Source organism: Macrotis lagotis, chromosome 2 (assembly GCF_037893015.1).
Source record: "Macrotis lagotis isolate mMagLag1 chromosome 2, bilby.v1.9.chrom.fasta, whole genome shotgun sequence".
Lineage (NCBI taxonomy): Eukaryota > Metazoa > Chordata > Mammalia > Peramelemorphia > Peramelidae > Macrotis > Macrotis lagotis.
This window is the reverse complement of record NC_133659.1, coordinates 138,647,000-138,673,367: the sequence shown is the minus strand read 5'-3', so window position 1 is coordinate 138,673,367 and position 26,368 is coordinate 138,647,000. Positions and strand designations below refer to the sequence as shown.

Below are 26,368 nucleotides of genomic sequence, written 5' to 3'. Positions count from 1 at the left end.
CCTACAATATTTCTCTTTTCTGAGATTTTTCCAGAATTATTTTCAGCTTCATGCAATAGTCACATCTGCTAGATCCTTTTAGTAATCATCTTGGGTGATCAGAGGATAAGAGCACTGCACATGGAATGAGAAAAATCTGAGTTAATAACTGTGTGAGCCTGGGCAAATCACTTTGCCCAATAGGAATAATAATAGTACTTGCTTTCTGGAGTATTTGTGAGGATAAAATGGGATTAATTTTTGTAAAGTGTTTAGCAAACCTGAAAATGCTATATAAATGCTAGCTAATATTATCAGTTAACTATAAGCCAAGCTATCAACCTTCCAACTATTCAATAAATATTTCTTAAGCATCTACAATTTGCAAGGCAATAGGAATTCAACTTTCCTTTTTTTGTGCATCATAGACCCTTTGGGGATTTTGGTAAAAACTATAAAGTCCTTTTCAAAATAATGTTTTTAAATTCATAAAATAAAATATGTGAGATTGCAAAGGAAATGAATAATAATGAAGTATAGGTATTGAAATATTTGCACTAGGAGTATGTAATATACATAAATGAGTATATACAAACACACATGCACACACACACACACACACACACACACACACATATATATATATATATATATATATATATACACAAGAAAGTAATATTAAATAATTTTAAGAAAGAGAGGTCACAAATAATTAGCAGGAACAAGACAAGTCATATGCCAAAGCTATGCTTTTAAAGAAGGCAAGGGATCAAATAACTTGATACTGATCCATGGGTTCAAATCCTTACTTTTCTATTTGTTCCCTATTGAACAAGGGAAAATCAATAGACTATTCAGTTATGGAAAGTAGATATTGAACATTCCAACATGAGTCCTGTGAACTTATGATCTCATACAGATCTTCTGTCTAGAAAAATTAAGTCAACCATTATTACAATATCATACCTCCATTCTATGTTTCTGAGCTGATTCATGAACTTTTTGTCTAGGTCTTATTTCTTTCAAAGTAGTATTTTTTTAATGTATGGCTTCTATTTCTACATCCCTTCTTTTTGACCAAAATACTTTGCCCCACTTCCCTTCTCTGAATCCTGAATTTTCTCACATAAATATATCTTCTCATTTTTAAATTTCATGAGATGCAGAATGGCATATGACACAAAGAACTGTCCTGAGAGCCAGAACACTGGAGTTCAAGTCCTACTCCTAACAAAACTGCTCTAGGCAGTTCTGTAAGACTACAAATTGAAGGGAAAGTGCCAATTTGCACCAATAAATAGCAGTTTCCTCATTCTGGAGTTCTCTGTATCAGTGAAATGAGGACTATCTTTGTTCTAACCTTGTTCAATGTGATACCACCTGCACGCCTTTTATCAATCCTATACTTTTTAAGTGAAATATATGACAAGGAGCCATATCCAAGTTGGGACTCATTCTACCAAGGTTCAGTGATAACCAAGAAGTCAATTTGTCACTTGTAATTTATGGTCAACTGAAGTCATAAGGTTGTTATTAGTTCTTTTTTTTGATTTCAGTATCCATTGAATTTCTGGGTATTTCTCCTGTTAGCCTTCTTATACTACAGATTCTCTCTATCACAGTATCCAACCTTCTACATCTTCTGGTTCATATAACCCAACAAAATCTTGTCAAGGACCACATATAGAATTTAATATTAATTTATGACCACAATGTAACTCATATTACCAATGAGTACAATGATCAAAAAGAATAAAGTATAATATAATAATTATAAAACATTTACTTTTTAATAAAAAATAAGAATGTGCAATCTTTAATGTGAACACTGAACCTGTTTTTTTTCCTATACCAGTGCATCTATATCTGGTATAATAGAAGTTGTAGCAATGTGAAGAATAATTGCAAGATGCTCTTCTTTAATTTTTCTTCTATTTTGACTTTTTTATACGTTCCATATGGGGAAAAATTTGCTGGCAAATATATGTACTACCCAAAAGAGATATCATGAACAGGCACATGTTCATGAAAAGCTGGATATTTTTCTTTAGGCAGGTACAATTTATAAAAGCTCAATAAAGACACTTGAATAAATTTTTCTTTAACTTGTATATCTGATTGAAACCCTATACATTCTATTTGCAATTTTGTAGGCAACATGTTGATATCAACTGAGAATGCAGTAAAAAATAAATTTAAATGCAGTTAGTGTTTCCTAAAATCTTGAAATGTATTCTTAAATCCTGTGACAAAATAGCAATTAATATGCTGCATAAAATAAAGTGTAATTGCAATCAATTACAATGAATCATATAATATTTTAAGATAAGGATCCTTATGCCATATGTAAATCTTTTGTTTAAAAAAATAACTCTGGTGATCTGTAAGACAGCATAATGTTAGTTACACGAAAAATTTGAGTCATGTTAGTAAGGGTTAAGCTAGTCTGTTGCCATATTAGAGCATGTTTCTTCATTTTTCCACTTACTTGCTGTGACCCACATCAATGGGGTTTGAGGGTCAGCATGTGACCCATAGTCCATGAGTTGGACATGCTTGCTCTATAGTACCCAGTTTGGCAGCTATACATAGATATTTTTCTTACTCACTTTCCTTTTTTTTTAAAGCACTTCTATTTAAGTTTGAAAAGCACCAGGAAAATATATTCTTCCTAGCTCTTTTTTGGTATACTCTGTCCCTGGCCAGCAACCTTTCATTCTTACATTTTAAGTTAGTATTTATATAACAGTTTATAGCCAACAAAGTACTTTCCTTACAATAGCCCTATAAATTAGAATAGGTATTATTATAATATAAACAGTCATGTGCTGAGTCATCTTCTTAACTGAATCCTAGTGACAGGTTCTGACTCCAAGATAATAATACTTGTCCTTCATTTTCAAAGAAGACCATGACATCAGAGAGGTGATGCCATGATAAACACATAGATTGGATTTGAGTGAGAGGGTTCTGTACTAAGTCACCAGCCTCACTTTCTCCTCGAGAACCATCTAGATCCACTGACCAGATATGAATCAGGCTGACTGGAGATGGCCCTGGATGTGAGGCAATCAGGGTTAAGTGACTTGCCCAAGGTCATACAGCTAATAAGAGTCAAGTGTTTGAGGTCAGATTCAAACTCCTGTCCTCGTGACTGTGAATTACTCTATCCACTCTAATACCAAGCTGCCCTGTCTCCAAAATAATTGATCGGTGACTGTGTGTATAAGTTCTTGCTGGAAGAGTCATCTTTTCTCTTTTGTTTTATAAAGGCAAGCTGAGACAGTGTCTCAGTCTTTCTATGCTCTCTATGATAGTTAAAGAATTAAAACCATGCCATGTGACAAGGGTAGAAATTTTAGGGCTAGGGCTCTGGACCTTGCCAATCATATTATTTTTGAGTTGTTTTTGATAATCCAATAAGTGGAGAGTGTTTGCCTAGCAATCCCCTCAATTAAATTTACTTTCTGGGGAGGTATCTAATAGGATACTTGAGTTCTTTATACATCATTATTTATTTATGGACTCCCAAGAATCTCTTTCATCTTACACAATTTCAGTGTCCCATCCCTGAAATTCATATTGTCCATTAAGTGATTATGCAGAAACTGGGCAATCTTATAAATACATTTGGGGAAACCCTGACATAATAACCTTTTTCCAGGAGATTTCCCCATAGCATCTGTGGTTGGCAAAACCAATGAGAGAAACTGGTCCTCTATGGGTAAGCATCTAGAATCAAATATAATCTAAACTAGCCTATAGTGGTGCCCTGGGCTATGAATTATATTATCTTATTCATTTTACAGATGAGAAAATTAAGGCTAAGGGAAATGAAATTGCTTTTCCTGGACTTGTTACTTGTGTGCTAAGGATAAACACCCAAGTATTGGAAGCTTTAAATCTGGTGACCTTCATAGTAAACAAAATACTTGGAAGTTAGATATTTCATTGGCCATGGATTCAGGAATATGAGTTAAAATATAGTGTCAGACATTCACTGTCTCTAAGACCCTGGACAAGTCATTTAAGTCTGTTTGCTGCAGTTTCCTCATCTACAAAATGAGCTTGGAGAAGAAGTGGCAAATCACTCTAATATCTTTTTGGAGAAAACCTTGATTGGGTCATGGGAAGTCAGACAAGACTAAAATAACTAAATGACAAATAAATGCTTTTTGACTGACTAATTGGTCTTTCTAGGAAAACAAAACTATATGAATCACCTTTGAAAGGAAAAGAAATCAATATGTATTGTTTCCTTAATATCAGCAATTTTGCAATAGGGAATGTGATCAGAAAGAAAAGGAGTCACTCTCAACCAGAGCTAATGGATTCAAATGAGAAAACTGTAGTAATGTTGACATCTATTTCCGTGAACAGAGTGCCATTGATTTTTCTAGACAGAGAAAAATATAAGCTATAGAAGAGCTGAAAACTTCCAAAAGAATTGAAATCAGATAAAATAATAAGAAAATAGAGAGAACAAAAGGAATTATAACTAATATTCCATTGAGAATTATTATTAAGGATCCAGAAGCTACTCTAAAGATAGAGAGAGAAGTATTCCAAATACTCAAAAATTATTGCTATCTTTAATTATTGATGAATGGTCAAGCATTAAGCACATAGTAAGTACTCAATAAAATATACTATATCAACTCAGGATCAAGCAAAGGAAAAAATGTTTCAAGATTTATATAGTTAAATTGTGTGGAGCTTCCAAGAAGTGCTTTCTGGTTTCCAATAACATATTGTTTTACCAAAAAAGAAATCAATAGTCATTTGGGGTTACGTTTTACTGTATCAGTTTAACTTAACTTAAAATTATTAGAAATGACAAAAGTAACTCATGGTATTATTTATATACACACACATAACATATATATATATATATATATATATATATATATATTTATATATATATATATACACATTTCATACTCATCATAGTGCCATCATCGGACTTTTTAGCGCACCTTCTAAAATGCAAGAGAATTAATATAACCAGGAGACATTTAATTTTCATATTTTGTAATGTTTGGGATTTAATTTATCACTAATATCACACTAAATTGGAGGAAATACAATTTACAAGATAATAAAGAAAAAATTAGTGCCAAATTTTTACTTTCAAATGTTTCATTTGGGGTTTTTTAATTTTATTTTTCAATTTTCATTGATATGGAGACTCAATGAGTTCTTTCTTTAGCATCTCTATAAATGGGAATATTTTCCAAAGTACATTAAGAAAACTGAATACAGGATTACATTCTCACTAGCAAATATTTCATAATGATAGAAAAAAACAGTAGGGAAAATATGACTCTTATTTCTTGAAATTATAGAAGAAAGCAAAACCTATAATTTCTTTTCTGTTTGAATTTTTCCCTCCCTATAGGATAACAGATATTTTAAAGAAAGATGTTATTCCACAAAATTTGTCTGCTAGATCAGAGAGTGTTCTTAATCTATAATCTATATTTTGTACCTCCCCCATACCTAAACAAGTATTTTGTTGAATGAATGAAATCAAGCCACCTTCAATACATACTGGTTGAACCTTTAGTCCATATGGAGGAAAAATATTTCCTAATTTACTTTTTTTTAGGTTTTTGAGGTCAAATTTGAAATCAGGTCTCCTGACTCCAGGGCCTGTGCTCTATTCACTGCATCACCTAGCTGCCCCTCCTAATTCACTTCTAAGGATTTTTTTTTCACTTCTAAGAGTAGAGTGAGGGGCCTCGAGTAAGGAAGGCTCATCTTTCTGAGCTTAACACACTTCCTCACTGTGTGACCCTGAGCAAATCACTTAGCCCTGTTTGCCTCAATTTCCTAATCTATAAAAAGGGCTAGGGACAGAAATGGCAAACAAGTTCAGTATCTTTGCCAAGAAAACCCCAAATAGGGGGTCACAAAGGATTAGACAAGACTGAAAAATATCTGAACAGTAACAAAACACTTAAAAGTTTTTTTCTTACATTCATGGATGTCTTTTTCTCTCTTCAATTTTTATAATTTCTCTGAGATTATTAATAATTAAAGAGTACTTTAAAATTTAATTCTTAAAATACCAGCAAGGGTCAAGTGCTTTATATTCTCTGATTTTATCTTTTAATGCAACACAAAACAAAATAAATGATTTTGGGTAAAATATATCTACATCAAACTCCCATACAAAACTTGTAAAATTTGCCCTCTTGTTTTTTCTTCTTCTTTTCTTTCTGTTTCCTTTCATGTTTTCTGTCCTCTTAATCTATATAATTTTAAAACATTTTCCAACATTCTGGAAGGAAAATTCACCTAGAAAGATATTCCTTTACTTTTCAATATAACCAACTATTATTTTCCAATAGCTGTGGGGATTTGTCATGAAAATAAAAATGAGAAAGTCCCAAATCATTTGCATTTATTTTCATTATGTATTCTTATATTTTTAATAAATATGGTAGTCTATATCTGAAAAAAGTTCATATTACTTCAAATAAAATAATGAAGCCTGACATAGGAGGAACTAAAATGCTGTAAAGTTGCTACCCATTCCTAGATGTGTAGTATCACTTCTCAGATGGAAAGAAACAAAGAAAGTACAGTTGTCTTTCATTTTCTAAAATTGTCTTTTTCCCAGTCTCAAATGTATGTGCATAAGAGATTGGAGAATGTTATTAGGCATTAGGTTTAATTATCATTATTACTATTAACATTAGCAGGATCTGAAACTATCAATGACACTTTAAGGTTCACCAAATCCTTTATAAATGTTAAAGGTGGTACAAGGTTTGCCAAGGACTCCTTGGTCATTCAAATATATAGTACATTATCTCATTTTAAAATTCTTAGTTTCTTGTGGTAGTTCACAGTCCCATCCAGGAATAAGAGTAAACAATCATTATTATTTTTTTAAAAGGATATAGTAAAATAGAACAAGCAATACAAAAAATTAACAACTTGAAAGCAAGAGCAGCCAAGAAAACACAGGAAGGAGTTAACTTTAAGCAGATAAGAGAACCTTCAGGATTATAGGTTTTGGAAAGGAAAGTGTTTTGGAGACAATTTTTAATCCCTTCATTTTACATATGAGGAAAAATGTCCTACCTGAAGTCATACAGTTAATCAGAATTATTTATGGTGCCTTATAATCCAGAATTTTGCCAAATTGGCACTTCTCTCTCTCTCTCTCTCTCTCTCTCTCTCTCTCTCTCTCTCTCTCTCTCTCTCTCGGAATTAGGTGACTTCATTAGGATTGCATAGTAATCATCTGAGGCTGGATTTGAACTCCGATCCTCCTGTCTTCAGGGTTCAGTGATCTATCCAGTGTGCTATCAGTTGCCCTAAAATCCTTAGTTCTTAAACTTTTTTTTCCGAACTTTCCTTCTTTCCTTCTCCTTATTCACCCTTTTCTCTTTCAAATCACTTATTTCCCCCTCCTTTTGATCAGATAACTCCTTATTAAAGTATTATCCCATCTCTATGGCAATATTTGGCCAAGTGGCCAAAATATTTGGGAAAAAATTCAATTAATTTGCAAGTCAAATATTAATTGAGAACCAAATCAAATGTGCTCCCTAATATTGCTATAATTGCAATTATGTGTCACAATGGATAGAATGTTGGACTTGAAGTCAGGAAGACTTGAGTTCAACTCAACCTCAGGTACTTAATAGCAGAGAAAAATGATCCCAGACATAATGGGAATAATAATAGAACCTACCTTTATCTACTAGAGAAATAATGTTCTCTTGAATTTAAAAGGGTATTCATTCTCTGGATGGTAATTTTCATATTAAAATCTATCTAGAAGAACAAAACAAGCAGAAATAGTTTAAAATTATCATAGGGGAAAGTTTATATGAAGACATCCAGAAAAGCTTCCAGAGAAAAAGGGCATATTGCTAAAGCAGACTTCAAGATTTCCTTTTCTGTAAATCCATATGATCTGAATATTTTTTGACTTTCTAGCATAGTCTTAGCACAGTTTCATTAAGCCCAGTGATTTTATAAGGTAGAGTTAAGGACAAACTTGATTCCTTGATTTAAAAATTCAAAATAGTCTGATTCCAAGTTGGAAAATAAGGAAATACACAGAAGTTAGCTAAGAAGGATGCAAATTGAGGGTCAAGGATAAGAAGCTTCTCATCCACACATTAAACGACCAAGTAGACCTGGAGTTAGAGAAAATTCCTATTTTTTTCCATCCTTCTACTTTCAACACATCTCAAAATGAAGGAATAACAGAAGCAAATGAACATTTGAAAACAGTTGTAAAAGGTTAAAAAAAAAGCTTAAGAAAATTTTGGTTTTAAGAATAATCTCTCTCCCCAAAATACAGTCTACACCCAGAGGAAAAAAAAAACTATAGTGTCTAGATGTAGAACAAAGAATACTATTTTCATTTTCTAAAATGAAATTTGTTTTACATTTTTGTTTAAAATTTGATTCATGTTTTTTCATCTCATTTTTCCTTTTCACATGACTAATATGGAAATATATTTAATAAGATTACTAATATATAACCTATATCAGATTGTTCATTGTCAAGAAAAGGGAAGGGGAAAATGTAGAATTCAAAACTTATAAAAAATGAATGTTTAAAAGTATCTTTGCATGGAATTGGGAAAAAGAAAAGAAAAGAACAGCCTTTCCCCCAAAAATCATTGCTATAAAATCTCAGGCAACATGATTGATAATTTCATTATATTTCCCTGTTTTGTGATAAATACTGCAAAACAAAACAAAAAAGACCTATAATCAATCAAGATTTAAGGTCTGAATGGAGTGAGACAGATTTTAGGGCCCATGTGCACCTTTTATAACTAGTTGAACACATATCTTAAAAGGCCATTATGGTCTCCTTTAATAGTCCAATGTCTTTTTGTTAAACACACGGGGTAGTTAAGTGGCCCACTGAGTAGAGCACTTGCCCTGGAGTCAGGAAGCCCTGAGTTCAAATTTGACCCCAGACATTTAATGCTTATTTAGTTATGTAATCTAAAGTCACTTAACCCCACTGTCTTGCAAAAAAAAGAGAAAAAAAGAAAAAAAAACATGGAAAATGGTAATCAAGAATAAATCCATACATGTTTTTCTAGGAGGCAAGAAATCTACTATTAAGTTACTTCTGTCTCTTAATGAATTCCTATAAATGTCAGTACCTAATAAATAAGATGCTAGCCCTGTAGCAATGTGGCACAATGGACAGAACCCTGGATCTGAAGTTCTGAGTTCAGGTCCTCAGATATTAGTTGTGTGATGCTGGAGAAGTCACTTAATCCTGCTGACTCTATTTGCTCATGTGTAAAATGATCTGGAGAAGGAAATGAGAAACCATTCCAGTATCTTTGTCAAGAACATTCCAAAATGGATTATGAAGAGTAAGATATGAATGAGCAACAAAAATAGAACAGCTAAGTGGTGTAGTAGATAAGAGTACTGGAATTGGAGTTAGGAAGATTCATCTTTCTGAGTTCAAATATGGCCTCAGATAGCTCCTAGTTGTGTAACCCTGAGTAAGTCCCCTAACTTTTTTTTTTTACTTAGTTCCTCATCTTTAAAATGAGGTGGAGAAGAGAAAATGGCAAACCACTCCAGTATCTTTGCCAAGAAGTCCCCAAATTGGGTCTTGAGGAGTCAGAAATGATTGAAAAATGACTGAATGAAACAATATAGCACATTCTTTGACCCCTGTCTATCACCTTAACAAAGATTTGCTACATAATAAGACTAGGTATTTAGGTGATTTTTGATCTCTGAGCATAACTTCTTATAGAAGTCAAAGTGTTGATTCTAACTAGAATAAGTCAAAATGTTACCACAGAATTTATGATTGCTGAAAGAAGAAGGGATAGCCCTTTAGGGACCTCAAATCTTTCTAAAACACAATATTAGTGAAATAATTGAAATGTTCTTGAAATAATTCTGAACTTAGAGCAATGTGACCTGAGTTCTCAATAACTGAACTAGCTAGCTGTGATTCTGATCAAGTCATAGTTTCTCAGTATTTCAACTTTCCCATCTGAAAGGGTCAAGGAGGACTGAATGATTTCAGTTTTCAAAGTCCTATGATTCCATGACCACTAAAAAGAAAAAGACTCTCCCTTGTCACAATGATAATCCATTAACTAGAGACACAGCAACATTCAATTTAAAAAGTAAATTATTTATGTTGTTGTCCATACCCTAATAATTACTTTCCTGAACTGATTCTCATTCGATTAACTTCAAGTTGAACAACATAAGAATTCCATTTGGGGTAGCTAGGTGGCACAGTGGAAATATTGGCCCTGGGGTCAGGAGGATCTGAGTTCAAATCCTACCTCAGGCACTTAATAATGACCTAGCTGTGTGACCTTGCCAAGCCACTTAACCCCGTTGCCTTGTCAAAAAAAAAAAAAGAATTCCATTTAGCAAGGAAAAGATGAGGTTCTTTTCTCTCAAGAATAGTTTCCTTCAATAATGTCTCAGAATTTGAAGCACAAACTACTCCAGAATGTGAAAGAAAAATAGTACTTATGAATGCATTATCACATGCACTGATATTTATCAATTTCATCTTATATCTTTTTTTTATTTTTATGTTTTAGGGTAGAAATATGCAAGCAAAAGGCAGTGAAAGATGTGTTAATCCCAAGTACTGGCCTATTAGAGTGGAAATTTAATGCACAAAATCATGTCTACCTATTTCTTTGCTCTTTCCATGACACCCAACCATTAAAATTTCCTTGTAATTTGATAAGTAAAAGATTTTTTTTGCTCTCCAAAACTGTATCAAAATGCAACTCTTATAGGTCACTCAGTAATTAACAAAAGATTTGCTTTGACTTAGAAAGGAAAAGATATCTGACAAGTAAATGTATAGAAAGCATTATAAGTTGATTCAGCTAAGTAAAAACTACCTTGTCTCAAAGTTATGCATAGTATCTACCTGCAGCAGAGCCTGAATTTGAACTCTTCATCATCCCCTAACTCTAATGCCAGAACATTTTTCTCTCTCTCTTGCCTCCTCTAATCCTGTGTTACAAATCTCAAAAGGCAACACTTTTAGTCATATTTGGAAGTTTTGTCCTGGATTGAAGCAAGAAAATATAAAGGGATGAAAATAGTTTGGAAACATTCAAGCCAAAAAAAGTTGTAGTAGGAGAAACATAATAATTAAGACTGGCAGGTCTTTAAAAGAATTTTTAAGTTGTTTTGACAAATTCTTTGCTGCCAAAGTGGCTTAGATCTTTCTGGTCTGTACTTTTCAAAGAGAAAGAATGTACAATGAACAAGTGAATTAAGATAGAAAAGACAGTCCAAATGGATCACTCAATATTTTTTTTCTTAACCATAATTGTTCTTCAAACTGATGTTAAAATGTTTTCTTGGTGTAGATTAGGGGTGGGGAGGGACACTAGTCTGTGATTTTATTAGTCTAAGGAGTTCTTGGTGGAGAACTACCAACAAAGATGAGCCTCTTCTCTGAAAATTATAACCTTATTTCTAGGGTGCTAGGCTAGCATAATTAGGCAGAGGTATGACTGAAATGCAGGTCTTCCTGATGTCATGACCATTGCAAGACATTACCTCTGATTGAAACGAAATTGCATTTTGGAAAAAAAAATAGATTTTAGGGCTAACACAGTTCTTGGCACATGCATCCTAGACATTAAGTAAATACTTATTGATTGACTTTCCTGGCAGTTAAAAAATTGCATCATTTATTTGGTGGGTGATCATGAACAGGTGACCTAATCAGCTTCTCATCATAAGATAATAAGTTGCCCATCATTATCAATGTTCAGTCTAATACTAGATGATCAACTTAAGAATATACTGCAAAAAATATTCATGTATCAGGTAGGGAATTAGAATAAATGGCATCTAGAGTGGAGTCCCAGGCAACTTTGAGAGTCTATGATGGTATTATGGTATTACATTGTTAGGGGATAAATCACCAAGGAAGCTATTTCTCTTCTTCCCCAGATTTTTCACTGTATGTCACCTCATGTCTAGAATAATTTTCTTCCTTGTTTTTACCTTCTGAATTCCTTCAAGTCCAAGCTAAAGCTCCATCCTTTACATAATTCCCTAATTCCTCTATTATTGCCTTCCTTCTGTAGATTATCTTTATATAGTTTATATGTACATATGTATTTGCTTGTTGTTTCTCATTAGACTGTGAATTCCCTGGGAGGAGGGAATCTCTTTAGCTTTTTTTTATTTCCAACACTTAGCACATAATAGTTGCTAAATAAATTATTAACTGATTTTTAAAAATAAAATGAATTCTGAGGTTGAAGAAAAGGAATCATTAAAATGTGGCCTTCTCTATGCTGTTTTAGTTATAGAAGAAAGGAACCTAAGAAATCATTTAATCTAACCCTTAAATGAACCCAGAATTCTCAGTAACCGATCATTCAGTCTTTTCTTAGACTTCAGCGATAGGGACCTCACTACCCTTAGAGGTCATCTAACCCAAATTCTTTGTTTTAGAGAGCAGGAAACTGAGGCCCAAATATGGAAAGTAATTTTCACATGGTCATACATAAGGAGTGATTAGAAGAGTCAAGATTATGTTAGGAAAAAAAATTAAGACTGCCTAAATTTTACAGATGAATAAACTGGGGTATGAGGAAGTTAAGTGATTTACCCAAGGTCACACACCTAATAAGTCTCTAATGTAGAATCAAATTTTCTGTAATCAATTATTTTCATTATACCATACTACTTCCCAAGACCAAGAATTCTCCTGGAACTCACCCTATTTTTAACTCTCCTTTTCTCTTTTGTCCAATTATCCATCTTCACTCCTGACATGTTCTGTAGCTCACTAGAGCATCTCTCCCCTTATCCCAAGCTGATGCTATTTGCATTTCTTTTGTTTCTGATATACACATGACTACACAAGCACAATACATTTTTGTATACAATACAGAATGTCCCAAAGGTCTCAGGGCAGGTTTAAAATTGCACTGAGACATTTGGGAGACTTTGTATCATTATCACTAACAATTAGACAAATGTCTAAAGAGCACCTACCATGAGGCTAGGAACAGTGTAAGGCACTATATGAAATACAAAGAATTAGAAGACCTGCCCTTACACTCAGTGAAAATTAAAAGACCAATAGGAAAACAGTTATTGAACTTTAATAGGTTAAAACTATAGTAACAGGCAGAAGCTATTTCAATAGTCCAGACATGAGGTGATGAGCGCTTAGAATAGGGTTGTTCAATCTACCTAAAGCTTCTCCCTAAACTAGTTCAACTACCACTGAGGTGTCAAATTTGTCTTCCCAAAGAATAAGTATTACCATGTCACCCCTTATTTAGTGAATTCCTATGGTTCTCAGTTATTTCCAAAATCAAATATAAAGACTTCTGTTTGGCTTTTAAAGTCTTTTGCAACCTTTCCAATCTTATATCTCATTCCCCAGTCACTTACTCTCTGTCAAGTGATACCTGCTTCCTTGCTGTTGCCCGGATAAAACGCTGCATCTTCTGACTTCAGGAATTTTCACTTGCTCTCCATGCCTAGAATCCTCTCCAAGCTCATATCTAATTCCTAACTCCCCTGACTTCCCTCTAATGCCAGATAAAATTTCACCTTCTGCCAAAAGCCTTAGTCCTCTTTAATCTCAATGCCTTCCCACCAAGACTACTACCAATTTTATTATATATATATATATATATATATATATATATATATTTATGCATATATCTATATCTATATAGAGCCTTAGGATATAGCCTTTATGTAGGGACATATGCCTGTTATATATCCTATAGAAGGATAACTTATAGATCTCTATCTTTTTTTCATATAGTCTTTTACATGTTATGTCCCTCATTAGATTACCGAGATTCTCAAAAGCAAAATAGGTATTTTTACTTTGCCTTTTTCTGTTTGTCTACATAGAAGATGCTTAATAAATGCTTATTGACTTAACATGAAAAGAGAGTATGTGGGAGAAGGAGACAGTAAACAGTGTCAAATGCATGCTAGGTAGTTATAAGATCATTGATATCTCAATAACCTTTGCTTACACTTTGACTTCCTTACTGTTCAAGGTCTAATTTAAAACTTTCCTGAAAAACTTTTTCTGACCACCTCAGCCTCCTTCTTAATAATAATAATGAATCATAAGTATGGTGCACTTTTTGAAGTTTTGTCTTAGCAAATAAAAAAGGTAGTACATAATCACAATTTTACTGAAAAAAAACTTAGTTAAGATTAGAGATATGGGGGGGATGGCTAGGTGGTAGTGGATAAAGCACCAGCCCTGGAGTCAGGAGTACCTGGGTTCAAATCTGGTCTCAAACACTTAATAATTACCTAGCTGTGTGGACTTGGACAAGCCACTTAATCCCATTTGCCTTGCAAAAACCTAAAAAAAAATTAAAAAGATTAGAGATATGAAGGAGTTTTTCTTTGATCTCATAGATAAATCTCTCATACAAATTCAAAAAAGTTATCTAATTCTAACTTTAGAGTAGCTAGATACAATGGATAGAGTATTGGGTCTAGAGTCAGGAAGATCTTAGTTCAAATCCAACCTCAGACAAACTTACTGTCTATGTGTGATCCTGGGCAAGTCATTTGAGCTTGGTTTATCTCAGTTTCCTACCTCCCAGTTTCCAACTTCCTATCTATCTTATGAGGATCAAATGAGATAATATTTGTGAAGCACTTAGCACAATGTCTAGTACATAATAAGTGCTATCATCATCATCACTCATCATCATTATGATCACCTTCATCATCAGCATCATCAAATTATTAAACCATGGTTAAACCTTCCAGAGTAGAAACATATTTTTATGGTTCTGTGTCTTCAACACTCCATGCAGCTATTTCATATCTGGGATGCTTTCCATCCTCAACCTTGTCTTTTAGAATCCCTGATCTCCCTTAAAACTCAAAACACTGCCTTCTATAAGAGGTCTTTCCCACTCCTCCTAGATGCTAGGGTCATCCTCACTACCTTCCATCTACTCTGCTTGTATCTCATGATTTATTAGGTACATGTTGTAGCCCCTATTTAGAATGCCAGCTTCTTCAGAGTGGGGTCTGTTTTTAATTTTTTCTTTCTATCTCTAAGGTTTAGCATGGTACTTGGCACACAAATAAGGATTAATAAGTGCTTATTGGCTGATTGATTTATTGACATTAACTTGGAAGTACAGAGTAAGCTGAAAGAAACTTGATAACATAAACAGAATAAGGCCTATTCCATTAATTCCTTAACCCTATCACTTGTATAGAGAAGGACAAAAGGCATAGGACTAAGGCAACTCATTTGCACGTCTCAATTCTTAATTCAGTCTAGGTACTACCTGTGTGGCCTTGGGCATATCATTTAAAGTTCTTTATCAGTACAATAAGAAAGTTAGGCTACATGGAAAACTAGGTTGTGCAATAGATCGAATGCTGAGGCTGAAGTCTGTAAGACAAGTTCAAAACTATCCTCAGACACTTTACTAGCTGTGTGACTGGGCAGGTCACCCAATCTCTATTTGCCTCAGTTTTCGCGACTGTAAAAATGGGAATGATAACAGCACCTACTTTTCAGGGTTGATGTGAGAACGATTTGTCATGTTATTCCAAAGTCCTATTCATGGATTTCATTAAGGATTTCAGAAATTATATTTTATATTGCTGCTTGGGGGAAAATATGCATTCTTGGTAAATATTGGATTTGATAATGGAAATCTGAACAGTATTTCACGGCCCTACAACACTTTTGATTGCATTCTTTTAGACATTGAACATTGAGTTTCTGCTGACAAGACTGTTATATGTTTCAATATAGGGTGTATGGCAAAACCATCCTCTATTTAAATATCTTCTTGTGTTTGGTGGTCTGACTTCCATGCCTGGAATATGGAATGCCCCACAAATCTGTCCCCTGAAATTCTTTCCTTTAATTTACAGCTGCCAACTTATTCCCTGATACCATCTCACTACTCATCCCAGGTAAATAATTTCTCCCTTTTTTATCTCTCCTGTTTGATTTCTACCAAGAACAAATAAGTAGTATGTATGCAGTTTTTTTGACTACCCTTTATCTTCTTTACTAGATTACAAAGTTGTATAGTATGGAATCTATTTAGGTTTTCCTATTTATATTCCCAACACCCAGTATATAATTACTTGTGCATGTTCTTTTTGGCCTAAATCTATGATTTCATCAATAAAATGGACTCCAAGGTAAAGAAATTCCCTATATCTAGTATGTTTGGCAATTTCTCTGCAACTTAAAGATCTTAGAGAATTATCTATGGCATTTAGAGGTTAAGTGATCTGTCCAGAATCACACAGTTAGGAAATCTCAGAAAAAATGTTTGTTGAATCAAAAACTATTCAAAAGAATATAAATCGTAGTTAAAATGAAAGTAAGGAAAACATGATTAGGACTCAAACCTAGCAGAGGCACAGGAAATCATAATGAAAATTTTTTTGAAGAAAACTAGAATTCTTGATAGAAATAGGGTTAGCATGTACCTATGTCAGAATGTTAAGCCCAAGAATCTAATTCATTAAATAGCTATAAACACATAAAGACACACGTTTTATTTAGTCCAGGCAAACAACTCAGGCCAAATTAGGAGGAAAAGTCTTCAAAGACCATTTAAAACTAACTCAAATGTCAATACACTTTGAAAGAGTACATTAGTGATGCAAATGTGATTAACACAATTGACACAACAAAAAACAAAAGAACTCATTAGACAATACTATGAGATTTAATTTTAAATTTTGACTTTTGGGAGTTAAAAAAGACATAGAAATAATTATTTCTTACTTATTCTTGGAGTTTATTTTTGGGTTTGAAGTCATATCCAATAATCATAATAATAATAATATTTTTCAAATTATTTCAAAATGTTAGGTTTCTTTTTATGGGATGCAATATAAACATATAACATGAATTTCATTTTAAATTTTGAAAAATGTTAAACCTCATTTACTCCAGTTATCTGTCCCTTTTCCTCCTTTCTCTCTGAGAAAATAGGAGATAGGAATGAGATTATGATTTCAACACTGCCAGTCACATGTTGGTCCACAATGTAACCCACTTCAGGAAGTAATTGTGCTTGTGTCATTTATTCACTAATCACTGATAATATAAAGCCCCTTTTCGTGGGTATAATTTTGCATTTAGAGGAAAAATTTTTTTAAAAAGAAAGGGTGAAAGGAAGTTAATAAACAAAGATATTATGACTCATTACAGCGAGTTCTGGGTATTCTGATGACTTTCATTAATTTCTTTATCCTCATTTATCATTTGATTTAAAAGTAGGTTAAACAGGTTTCTTGAAGTCTAAATAAGTTTGTAAGTAAGACTAGTAGCCTTGGGGTTTATAACGTACATAGGCCATAGGTTTACTTGTCAGAACTGAAAAATAGTCAGAGTTGGAAAGAATCTCAGAGGTCATTCTGAACATCCCATAACTAAATAGGAATCCCCAATCCAAATCAATCGTTCATATACAAACTTGAAGATATCAATAATGGAGAACTCACAAATTCATATGAAATTAGAACTGGCCAACAGTGGAGCAGACAACAGAGCCAGCAGAGACAGCAGGAATCAGAGAAGGCCAGGAGTCAGCAACAGATTATATAGATAGTCAGCAAGGTAAGAACAGAAACAAGGAGTTAGAAAAACTAAAGCACTAAGAAATTCGGGTAGTCAACATAGAGCTGAACCTAGGTAATCATCTGTACAACAAGGAAGAGATATTGGATATTGGAAGAACTTTTGATTCCTCCATCCTCTCACTTGTCTAGAGAATGGACAAAAGGCACAGGGCTAAGGCACTCATTCAGATATAGGGACTCATCACATTTTAACTCTATTTAACTCAGTTTTCTCAACTCTAAAAAAAATGGGAATAATAACTACCAACTTTTCAAGGTTGTTATGAGGATCAACTGAAATAATATTTGTAAAAGGTTTAGCAAAGTGCTTGGCACATGATAGGTGTTTAATTAATTGTTATCCTTTTTCCTCCATTTCACATCTTCAACTATTATTCTATATACTCTCTGTCCTATACTCATATAGCTACAAGTTCTAGACTTATAGAATTTCTCTCAGTATGGGTAAACCTGTTCATTCTGAAGATAAAACAGGCACACCAGATTTGGGTCAGAAAAAAAAAGAGAGGGCAAGAAACACTCATGAGTAAATTATTTGACAAGAGCCAACTATGTAAATGTCATATCAAAGGAGGTAAACTGCACATTGCCCTTTCCCAAATAGGGTTGGGATATACATAGAGAGTTGAAAACATTCCCCTGAAGTCAAACCACACTACAGGTTTTAATGCACTTAACATTATTTCTTCCAATCTTTCTGGCTTGGTGCAAATGGGCTTTCAGATTGCTGCTTAATTGTCCTCTTAAAAGCCCCTCTACTAAGGGTTTTTATCCAAATCTCAGGGGTGAGATAATATGGTTGACCTTCTTCCCAGCATTTCTGTTCATGACTGCATGCTATATTATTAGCTTGAGCCTAAAAGGTTTCTAGATAATCAGCTGATAGAGAAAATGGAACTACCTTTATTTTTCCAAGCACATCCCTTATTAAGGAAAGTTGGGCTTCAGGACAAAGGAGAGCATTAGATGCTTGACTCCTGAAAATGATTTTCTTGGTGACTAATTCAATAGCAGTTGAAAAGTGATTAGCCAAAAAAAAAAAAAAAAAAACAGTGATTAGCAAGCTCCCTGATAATGGCATGGAAACAATCCTTCAAAATTAAGCAAAAATACTTCTCTTCACAGGTTCATAGAATTTGAAGCCAAAGTGCCCTTAAAAGTCATCTAGTCCAATTCCTTCATTTTAAATATGAGAAAAATGTGAGCCAGAATGAAATGGTTTATCCTAGGTCACATGGATAGGTAGGGATAGAGACAAGATTTGAATTTATGCCACACTACTATATTTCACTTCTGTACTTGTCATTAAGCATTGAAAATACTTCTCAATGAAAATGATAAATTTTCTTTGTATTTAGTTGACCATTAAAAGCGTCCAGAGAAAGAAGTACATAGACCACTTTTCAAGCACATGTTCTACTCATTAATAAACATAAATTAACTTTGACCCATGTGATTAAAAAAATTATGATCATCCCTCTGATGCAGAAAAGAAAGGAAAAGAAAAGAGAGCAGAGAGGAAGGCCTGATATAGAAGTTTCTTTTAGAAATGTGATCTTTGTATATTGTTTGATGAATCCTGAACACTTCAACCTCTGAAGTTCTTCCTCGGAAGGATGCTGCTAGAGAAATTCATTTTTCTTACTCTTTGACCATGATTTTATCGTAATACAGACATGATACATTATGACATTTATGTATCAGAATTATGAGTTGTCACTATGACATACATTTTGGAAAAAATTGTTTTTGAGTTTATATGGATAATTTAAAGCCAATGATAAATAGACTACGTCATGGTTTATATGAAATATAATACACAGAGCACAACTTCAAATCAAGTTTTTAAAAACACCAGATTTCATTTTTCCTAATACATTTAAAGATATGATTCTGGAAGCAGATAGAAATTGTTGCCAGCAAAATTCCATGAAGAATAACTAAAAAAGCGGCAACTTGAAGATCTCCTTTCAGAAAAGTAAGCAGACACAAAACAGCAATATTAGAACAGAAATACACATCATAAAGAGGAGAAAGAAAGCCCCCACAAACTCATTGACTTTTTAATAGTAACATCACTAATTTCTTAATTTAAGAATGATGTATTTGTTTAAGGGCAAGAGGAAGAGGCAAGAAAAGAGAAGCAAGATTTCAAATGATGAAGTCATCCATTCATTTATTTGGCCTCTCAAAAGTGGCGCAATCACCTAAGTCTTACAACCCCAGAAAGCCAATGCTTGCTTTACACCCATTATCATGTAATTCAATTAATATTCTTAAAGACTATTTTGAAATGAATAACTATTTAATACTAAAATCAGTCAGGGTCTATAGCTTAACAAGAAGCACACAGAAAGTTTCCCATCTTTTATCTTTATTGATTTATACAGAATAAAGGAAATAAACCAGCTAAAAGCCTTCCAAAGTACTTGCATTAATTGTGAAACAACATACAATGAAGCATTTTTCCCCCTTAGTGTTCCAGGGTTGTGAACACTTCATTCTAAAGGCAGACTTTCACAAAAATCCAAATTACATGAAAATATTATTGCTCAATTTTAGGGAAGAAGAGAGCCAAACTCTGTTTATCTTGGAGAAATGTTTAATGTTCATTTTTTAGTGGATGGTATTACCTTTTAAACCTAGAGAAATTAGAAACTGTTTAATTACCTCAGTTCCCCCCAAAAAAATTCAGAGGGGGGGAGCAGTTTTGTCTTAGAAAATGATTATTTACGCTCAAAGCAGAATCTGTTAACAAAATCAAAGCCCGAAATGATGAGTTTTTGAAGACTTAAACATAAGTCCTACTGAGTAAAGGCACTGACCTTCCTTTTTCATTTCCAATAGGGAATGCCCTGCTAACAGGCTTTCTCCTGTGAAGACTTTTTTGTAACTGTAAAGCATTAGAGAGACATGTGGAGGAGAAATAGAAAAAACTCTATGCAAAGGTTTGAAATGTATGGTTTCCAGGAGTTCTTATCCTTTTATCACAACTGGAGATATAACCTAAATACTATGAGACCATGATATGCCATGATCACAGGAATGAAGTGGTTTATGCAGTTCAGAGGTACTCTATTTACCTTAACTAGTGGTACTGCACTCTCGACCTATCCCCCCCTCCCCTCCCTTCACCTTTGACATTTGACTTATGGAAGTTCTAGTAAAGGTAATTTATAAGTTTGATGGAATATACATAATTTTAATAAAGAGTATGGATGAGGAAGAGAGGTTTTTTCCTCTTCCCGATAAAACTGGCCTTATCTGACTAGAAGATCTTCTGCATACATTGTAAACTTAGCATCAATGCACCCAGCCTGTTATCCAGTTCTCAGTGTAAGTACAACTAGCAGGTTTGTGAGTTTCCCAGTGACCTGTTCTGTCTTTTTGCCTTTGATTCATGCATATTCCTCTGATTTAGCTCAACTCTAGAATGTGCCTAATAGCTTCACCACAATGGACACTGCAGGAAAACTCTAAGGGAGCATAGACTTCATCTTCACTGGGTGAACTTAACTGCTCCAAGTTTATGGAAGCTTAGGGGTGGGAGCGAAAAACGCAAATTCCCCTAACAGGCATCCTAAACGCACTTTAAAAATACATGGAATGTAAATCGCATCCATCAGATCCACCCACAGGAGCGGATCCTCCGAGAATCTCACCTCCCTTCACTCCCCATCACACACATCCCGCACCCTCGGGACAACACTCCAGGAGCCCAAGAGTTCCGTTGCAAGGGGCAGCGTTCGCTCGGACGGGAACGCTCCCTGTCCACTGCCGGCAGCTTGGTCTTTACCAAAAAAGAAAGTGCACGGCAGGAAACCAGCACATTGAGGGCGGAATGAGAAGTCAATTTGTCGGGTCGCCCAGAGCCTAAGACAGCAAATAGGGAGACCCAAGGAGGTTTCGCCGGACAAGTCGCCACTTCTTCCTACCATAGTACTCGGCCCCCCGAATACCCAAGCAACCCCCACCTCGGACTCCCAAGCAATTTCCTAGCATCCTCCGGCCACTTGGGGAAGGGGGCCGAGGCGCGGGGGGGGGGTGGGCGTTGCACTGAAGAAAGTAGGGGAGAGCCTTACGTGCTCCAATTTGTCTTTCCTCCGGAGCCAGACGCTGGCACTGTAGTCTTGCTGTTTGACGCTGCTGTAGAAGTTCGCACCTACTCGAGTGAGGCTCGGGGAGGGCTCCTTGGGGCGGCTTTTGAGCCTCATCTGCTCGAAGCCCTCGTGGGGGGAGGACGAGAGCCACTCGTGTTGCCGGATCTCCATCCTGACATGACAAGGCTACGGCCCCTGTCCTGGGGAGGGGATTCGGGGTGGGGGGCGTTAAGAGGGCGGGAGGTTGAGGAGGCTGGAGGAGAGGGAAGCCCGGGCAGAAGTGCGAGCTGTTGGGGAGTGGTGAGGCTGAACGGTAAGAGCAAAGGAAGAGGAGAGAGGAGGCAGCGGGAAGCTAGCTGAGCTCCCTGGGGAAGGTGGTGATGGAGGAGGGGGGAGGAGGAGGAGGAGGCTGATGTCAGGGTTTGAGGAGGTGGGGAGGAGGGAGTGGGGGGGACAGAAGGGGGAGGGGGAGGGGGCCCAAGCTCCTGGAAGGCAGCCGCGCCAGGTGCAGGTGGCTGGCGGTCTCTGTCGCCCGGCCAGCTGCAGTCCAAGGCAGACGCCTCGCAGCCCGGCTCCTTGCGGCACCGGCTGGGACTGGGGGGCAGGGGACTGAGGAGAGGGAGAGGGAGAGGAGGAGCAGGCGGCAGGAGCAGCCAGAGGGCGGCGGGGGGTGGAGGGGAGTGGGAGTGGGAGGGGCCGGGGCTCTCCAGTCAGCCCGCAGGTTGGTGCAGTGAGCTGCTGAAGCTGCCGCTGTTGTTGCTTCTGCCGCTGCTGAGGTTAGAAGAGGAACGCGGAGTCCGGCTGCAGCCGCCCAGCTCGCTACGCCCCCTCCGCCCCAGGGTCAGACCACGGTGGTCCCCTGGCTGTCTTTTCCCTCCTTTTAACTTTAAGGGCCACACACACTTCAGAACGGGAATCCTTTCTTCAGCCCTCCTTCTTTTTCCTCCCTCCTCTTCCTCTTCGGGCAGTTCCGGAGATGGAAAGGGTGGGAAAGACATTAAGGCTATCCCTTCCCTCCATCCTTCCCCTCCATCCCTCACACTCATTCATCCATCCATCCACCTTCCGGCCCTTCCGGCCCACCAACTTTCTCTTATTTCCTTTTCTTCACTCTAAAAGTTGAATAACTTTCCATTCAAGGAATTCATTAATCTCGTCTGAGTGTACCGTGGCTGTAGGGAGGCGGAGAGAGGGTTTCGGGGGAGAAGATCCACCAGCTTCTATTCCCAGAATGCTTTCCTCGTGGATAATACTTTGCATGTTAGGTGCAATAATGCAAATCTTGCAGGATGCATTATCATTTGTCCTTAACTGGCATTGTTAACATCATGATTACCACAGACCAGTGGAGCCACTGAAGCTTTCCAGTGATCTGGCTCCGCCCCATCCCACCAAATGGATTTCATGTGTCTTTAGTTAATACTCTCTTTGCCTGTGCTCCCAATCCATCCGTTTAAATAGAATGTCTTTGGGCTGCTGTGTAGTTCTCTTATGTGTTCCTAGATGTCCATAGTCAGGTTTCCTTCCAGGGCTTTTGTCAGCTGATCTATACACCCACACACAGTCCTAAAACAGGCAGGAATAAAAATTAGCACACACGATTTGATGCATTAATAATTAGATTTTAACTGCCCCTGTGCACTTGCTTTCCTTACAGCCAACACCTCAGAGTGTTTCAGGTTTTTACTAGAGAGCACAAGACACTTAAGTTACTGGTTTTTCATATCAGTTAAGAGGCACTGAAAATGAATTTGAAAGATAGAGAGTCAGAGCAAGGTAGATATCTTGAAAAGTGTCCTGGATTTGGTGTCAGAGACCCAAAGGAAGCTGGGGAAGAGAGAGAAAATGAGTTCTATCTTCTCAATTGCCACCCTCAAAAGCTTCTAATAGGAATGCCAAAAAGACCCTCACAAGGAAGTAAAAAAGAACTAAGAACAAATACATTGAAGATCTTTCCCTCTAATAATTATTTTCTATTATCCTATATATAGCTTACTGTGAATACATTTGTTTCTTGTTTCTCCCATTAGATAGTGAGCTCCTTGAGAGGAGGAGTAGGCTTTTGCCTCCTTTTGAATCTCCAGGGCTTAACACATTTCCTGTATGCCCGGATAGATAAAAGAGGTCTGAAGTGGGACTTTAACTCAGATCTTTCTAACTCCAAGATCAGTCCTCTTGCCATTATTCCATGCTCCTTCTCTCAGTATAAGCTGGGCTTCAGTTTACTTATCAGCAAATTTGAAATAACATTCTACTATCACATAGGATTTTTGAGATACTCAATTTAGATAATGGTTGTGGTCTTAAAGTCCTATTGTTGATTCATTTTCCTCCTTCCCTTCCTCTTCCTTGTATTCCTCCTCCTTTTTCTCCTCTTCCTTCTCTCTCCATGTGTATGTGATAAAATTTTATTATTATACTCATAAAAATTTGGGATTTAGAATCAGACAGGACTTTAGAGATAATCTAGATTAACCCTTTTATCATATAAATGAGGAAACTAAGGCCCATAAATGGTTATACTTTACTAAAAAATGGTCTGATTCAATCATAATCCAACAGAAATCAGTAATGCCTTGATTTATATCAAAGCAAGTCCTTTTCTAAAGAAGGGCATGCCCTCATAATCATTTAACTACATTAGAAAATTGTGAGTACCAGCCAGAGTAACCCTTTCTACTCTGTTCAAAATTGATTTCTTCATTCCTAATCTTATACAATACATATTTTTATAATGGTTTCTGGTAAATCACTAAATAGAGCTCTGAGTCTAGAGTCAGAAAAACTTGAATTATAATTTGACCTCAGAAACATATTAGATTTGCAAAGAATTTGTTGATTCCCAAAGAATAACTTATTTATCTTTCTTATCCTAAAGATATCTTTGTGACTAAGGTGAGCATACCATCCTATTTGGTGTATTATTCAGATGCATTTTAAAAATTAAGGAAGGTCATATTTTTTTTTTGTAAAGCCTCTTAAAGGCAGGAGGTCACTTTTACTCTTCAGTACCTTAATAAGTATCTATTGTTTGAATGCTGCATAATCTAGCATTAATAAAAATAACAGACTATTTTTGACATATTCCTTAATAATAGGTAATTTTCAGAAATAATTTTATCTGAGAAACATGATCAGTTTTACATGTGGCCTAATTTGCATTAGCCCTTCATTCTTTTATGTTAGAATGTTATCTTCATTGGGCAAGTCACTTAACTCCATTGCCTTAAATAATTTTTTATTAAAGATTTTATTTATTTTGAGTTTTACAATTTTTCCCCTAATCTTACTTCCCTCCCCCCACCCCACAGAAAGCAATTTGTCAGTCTATACATTATTTCCATGTTGTACATTGATCCAAATTGAGTGTGATGAGAGAGAAATCATATCCTTAAGGAAGAAACATAAAGTATAAGAGATAACAAGATCAGACAATAAGATATCAGGTTTTTTTTTTCTAAATTAAAGGAAATAGTCCTTGGACTTTGTTCAAACTCCACAGTTCTTTATCTGGATACAGATGGTATTCTCCATTGCAGACAGCCCAAAATTGTCCCTGATTGTTGCACTGATGGAATAAGCAAGTCCATTTAAAAAAAATAGAATGCTATCTTCAGACTTCAGAGAAGACTTGCTTCCACTGTTTCTTTAATAATCTATCAATCCAGGGCAGCTAGGTGGCACAGTGGATAGAGCATCAGCCCTGGAGTCAGGAGGACCTGAGTTCAAATCTGATCTCCGACACTTAATAATTACCTAGTTATGTGACCTTGGGTAAGTCACTTAATCCCACTGCCTTTCTAAAACAAAAACAAAAAAATGATAGTCAGTCAATCCATAAGTATTTCATTAAGTATGTACTATGCTAACAATTGAGGATACAAAAAGAGACCAGAAAATCCCTGCCATCAAGTAACTCAAAATTTAATGGGGACAAGCAAACAAATATGTATAAATGTTCCATCTCTTTTCTTGTACAATACAATACTAATATACAATATACAATTAAAGTAACAATAAGTGTTGACATCAGAACTAATGTCTATTCTATATCATAGTTTTTCTTTAAGAAATTTTTTCATGTTTTTTATAATACAATTTGACCAGAGGTATGTCCAAATCTGAGTCAGAATGAAGTGTATTATCACAGGGGTTTACTGTGCTAGGATTTAAATAGTATATTTCAGGATTTCAGGAAAATGCTCAAAGATCATTTTGAAAAATTATTTAATTTCTCAAAGTTAATGCAGTGTTCTTTGTCTGAATCAAGCTTTACCATGAAATGAGATCCAACTTTTAACATTCAAAAACTGTGTAACTTTGAGTCTTGGAAGAAAACTATCTCAAAAGATTTGATGATTAGCATCCAAATGACAATTTCTCATAAGATTTAATGATTAGCACCAAAAGAACAAAGGAAAGGGAATGATGGACATGAGAAGATGGCAAAACATTATGAAGAATTACATGGGAGAAATGATATCACTGCAAAGGATATCATTAGAAAACTGTATGAATGGAAGATAGCAGTGACCAGTCATGACAAAATTGAACTCTGACTGATTAACCACATCTGTTCCATTTTTGTGTTAGCAGTATCGAGAGAATAAGAAAGACATCAGATTGGATTCACCTTCTGGATAGATTTA

At 35.5% G+C, this 26,368-nt stretch overlaps 1 protein-coding gene across 1 annotated transcript in view; it reads right to left on the bottom strand.

Annotated features, from left to right (window-relative positions):
- PLD5 (phospholipase D family member 5) overlaps nucleotides 1-22,145 on the bottom strand; it is a 397,224-nt gene extending 375,079 nt beyond the window's left edge. The window contains exon 1 of the mRNA XM_074222900.1: nucleotides 21,702-22,145. Coding sequence (XP_074079001.1) covers nucleotides 21,702-21,890 — 189 coding nt within the window. The 5' untranslated portion in view covers nucleotides 21,891-22,145. The remainder of the gene's footprint in view (nucleotides 1-21,701) is intronic.
- Nucleotides 22,146-26,368: the final 4,223 nt, after the last annotated feature.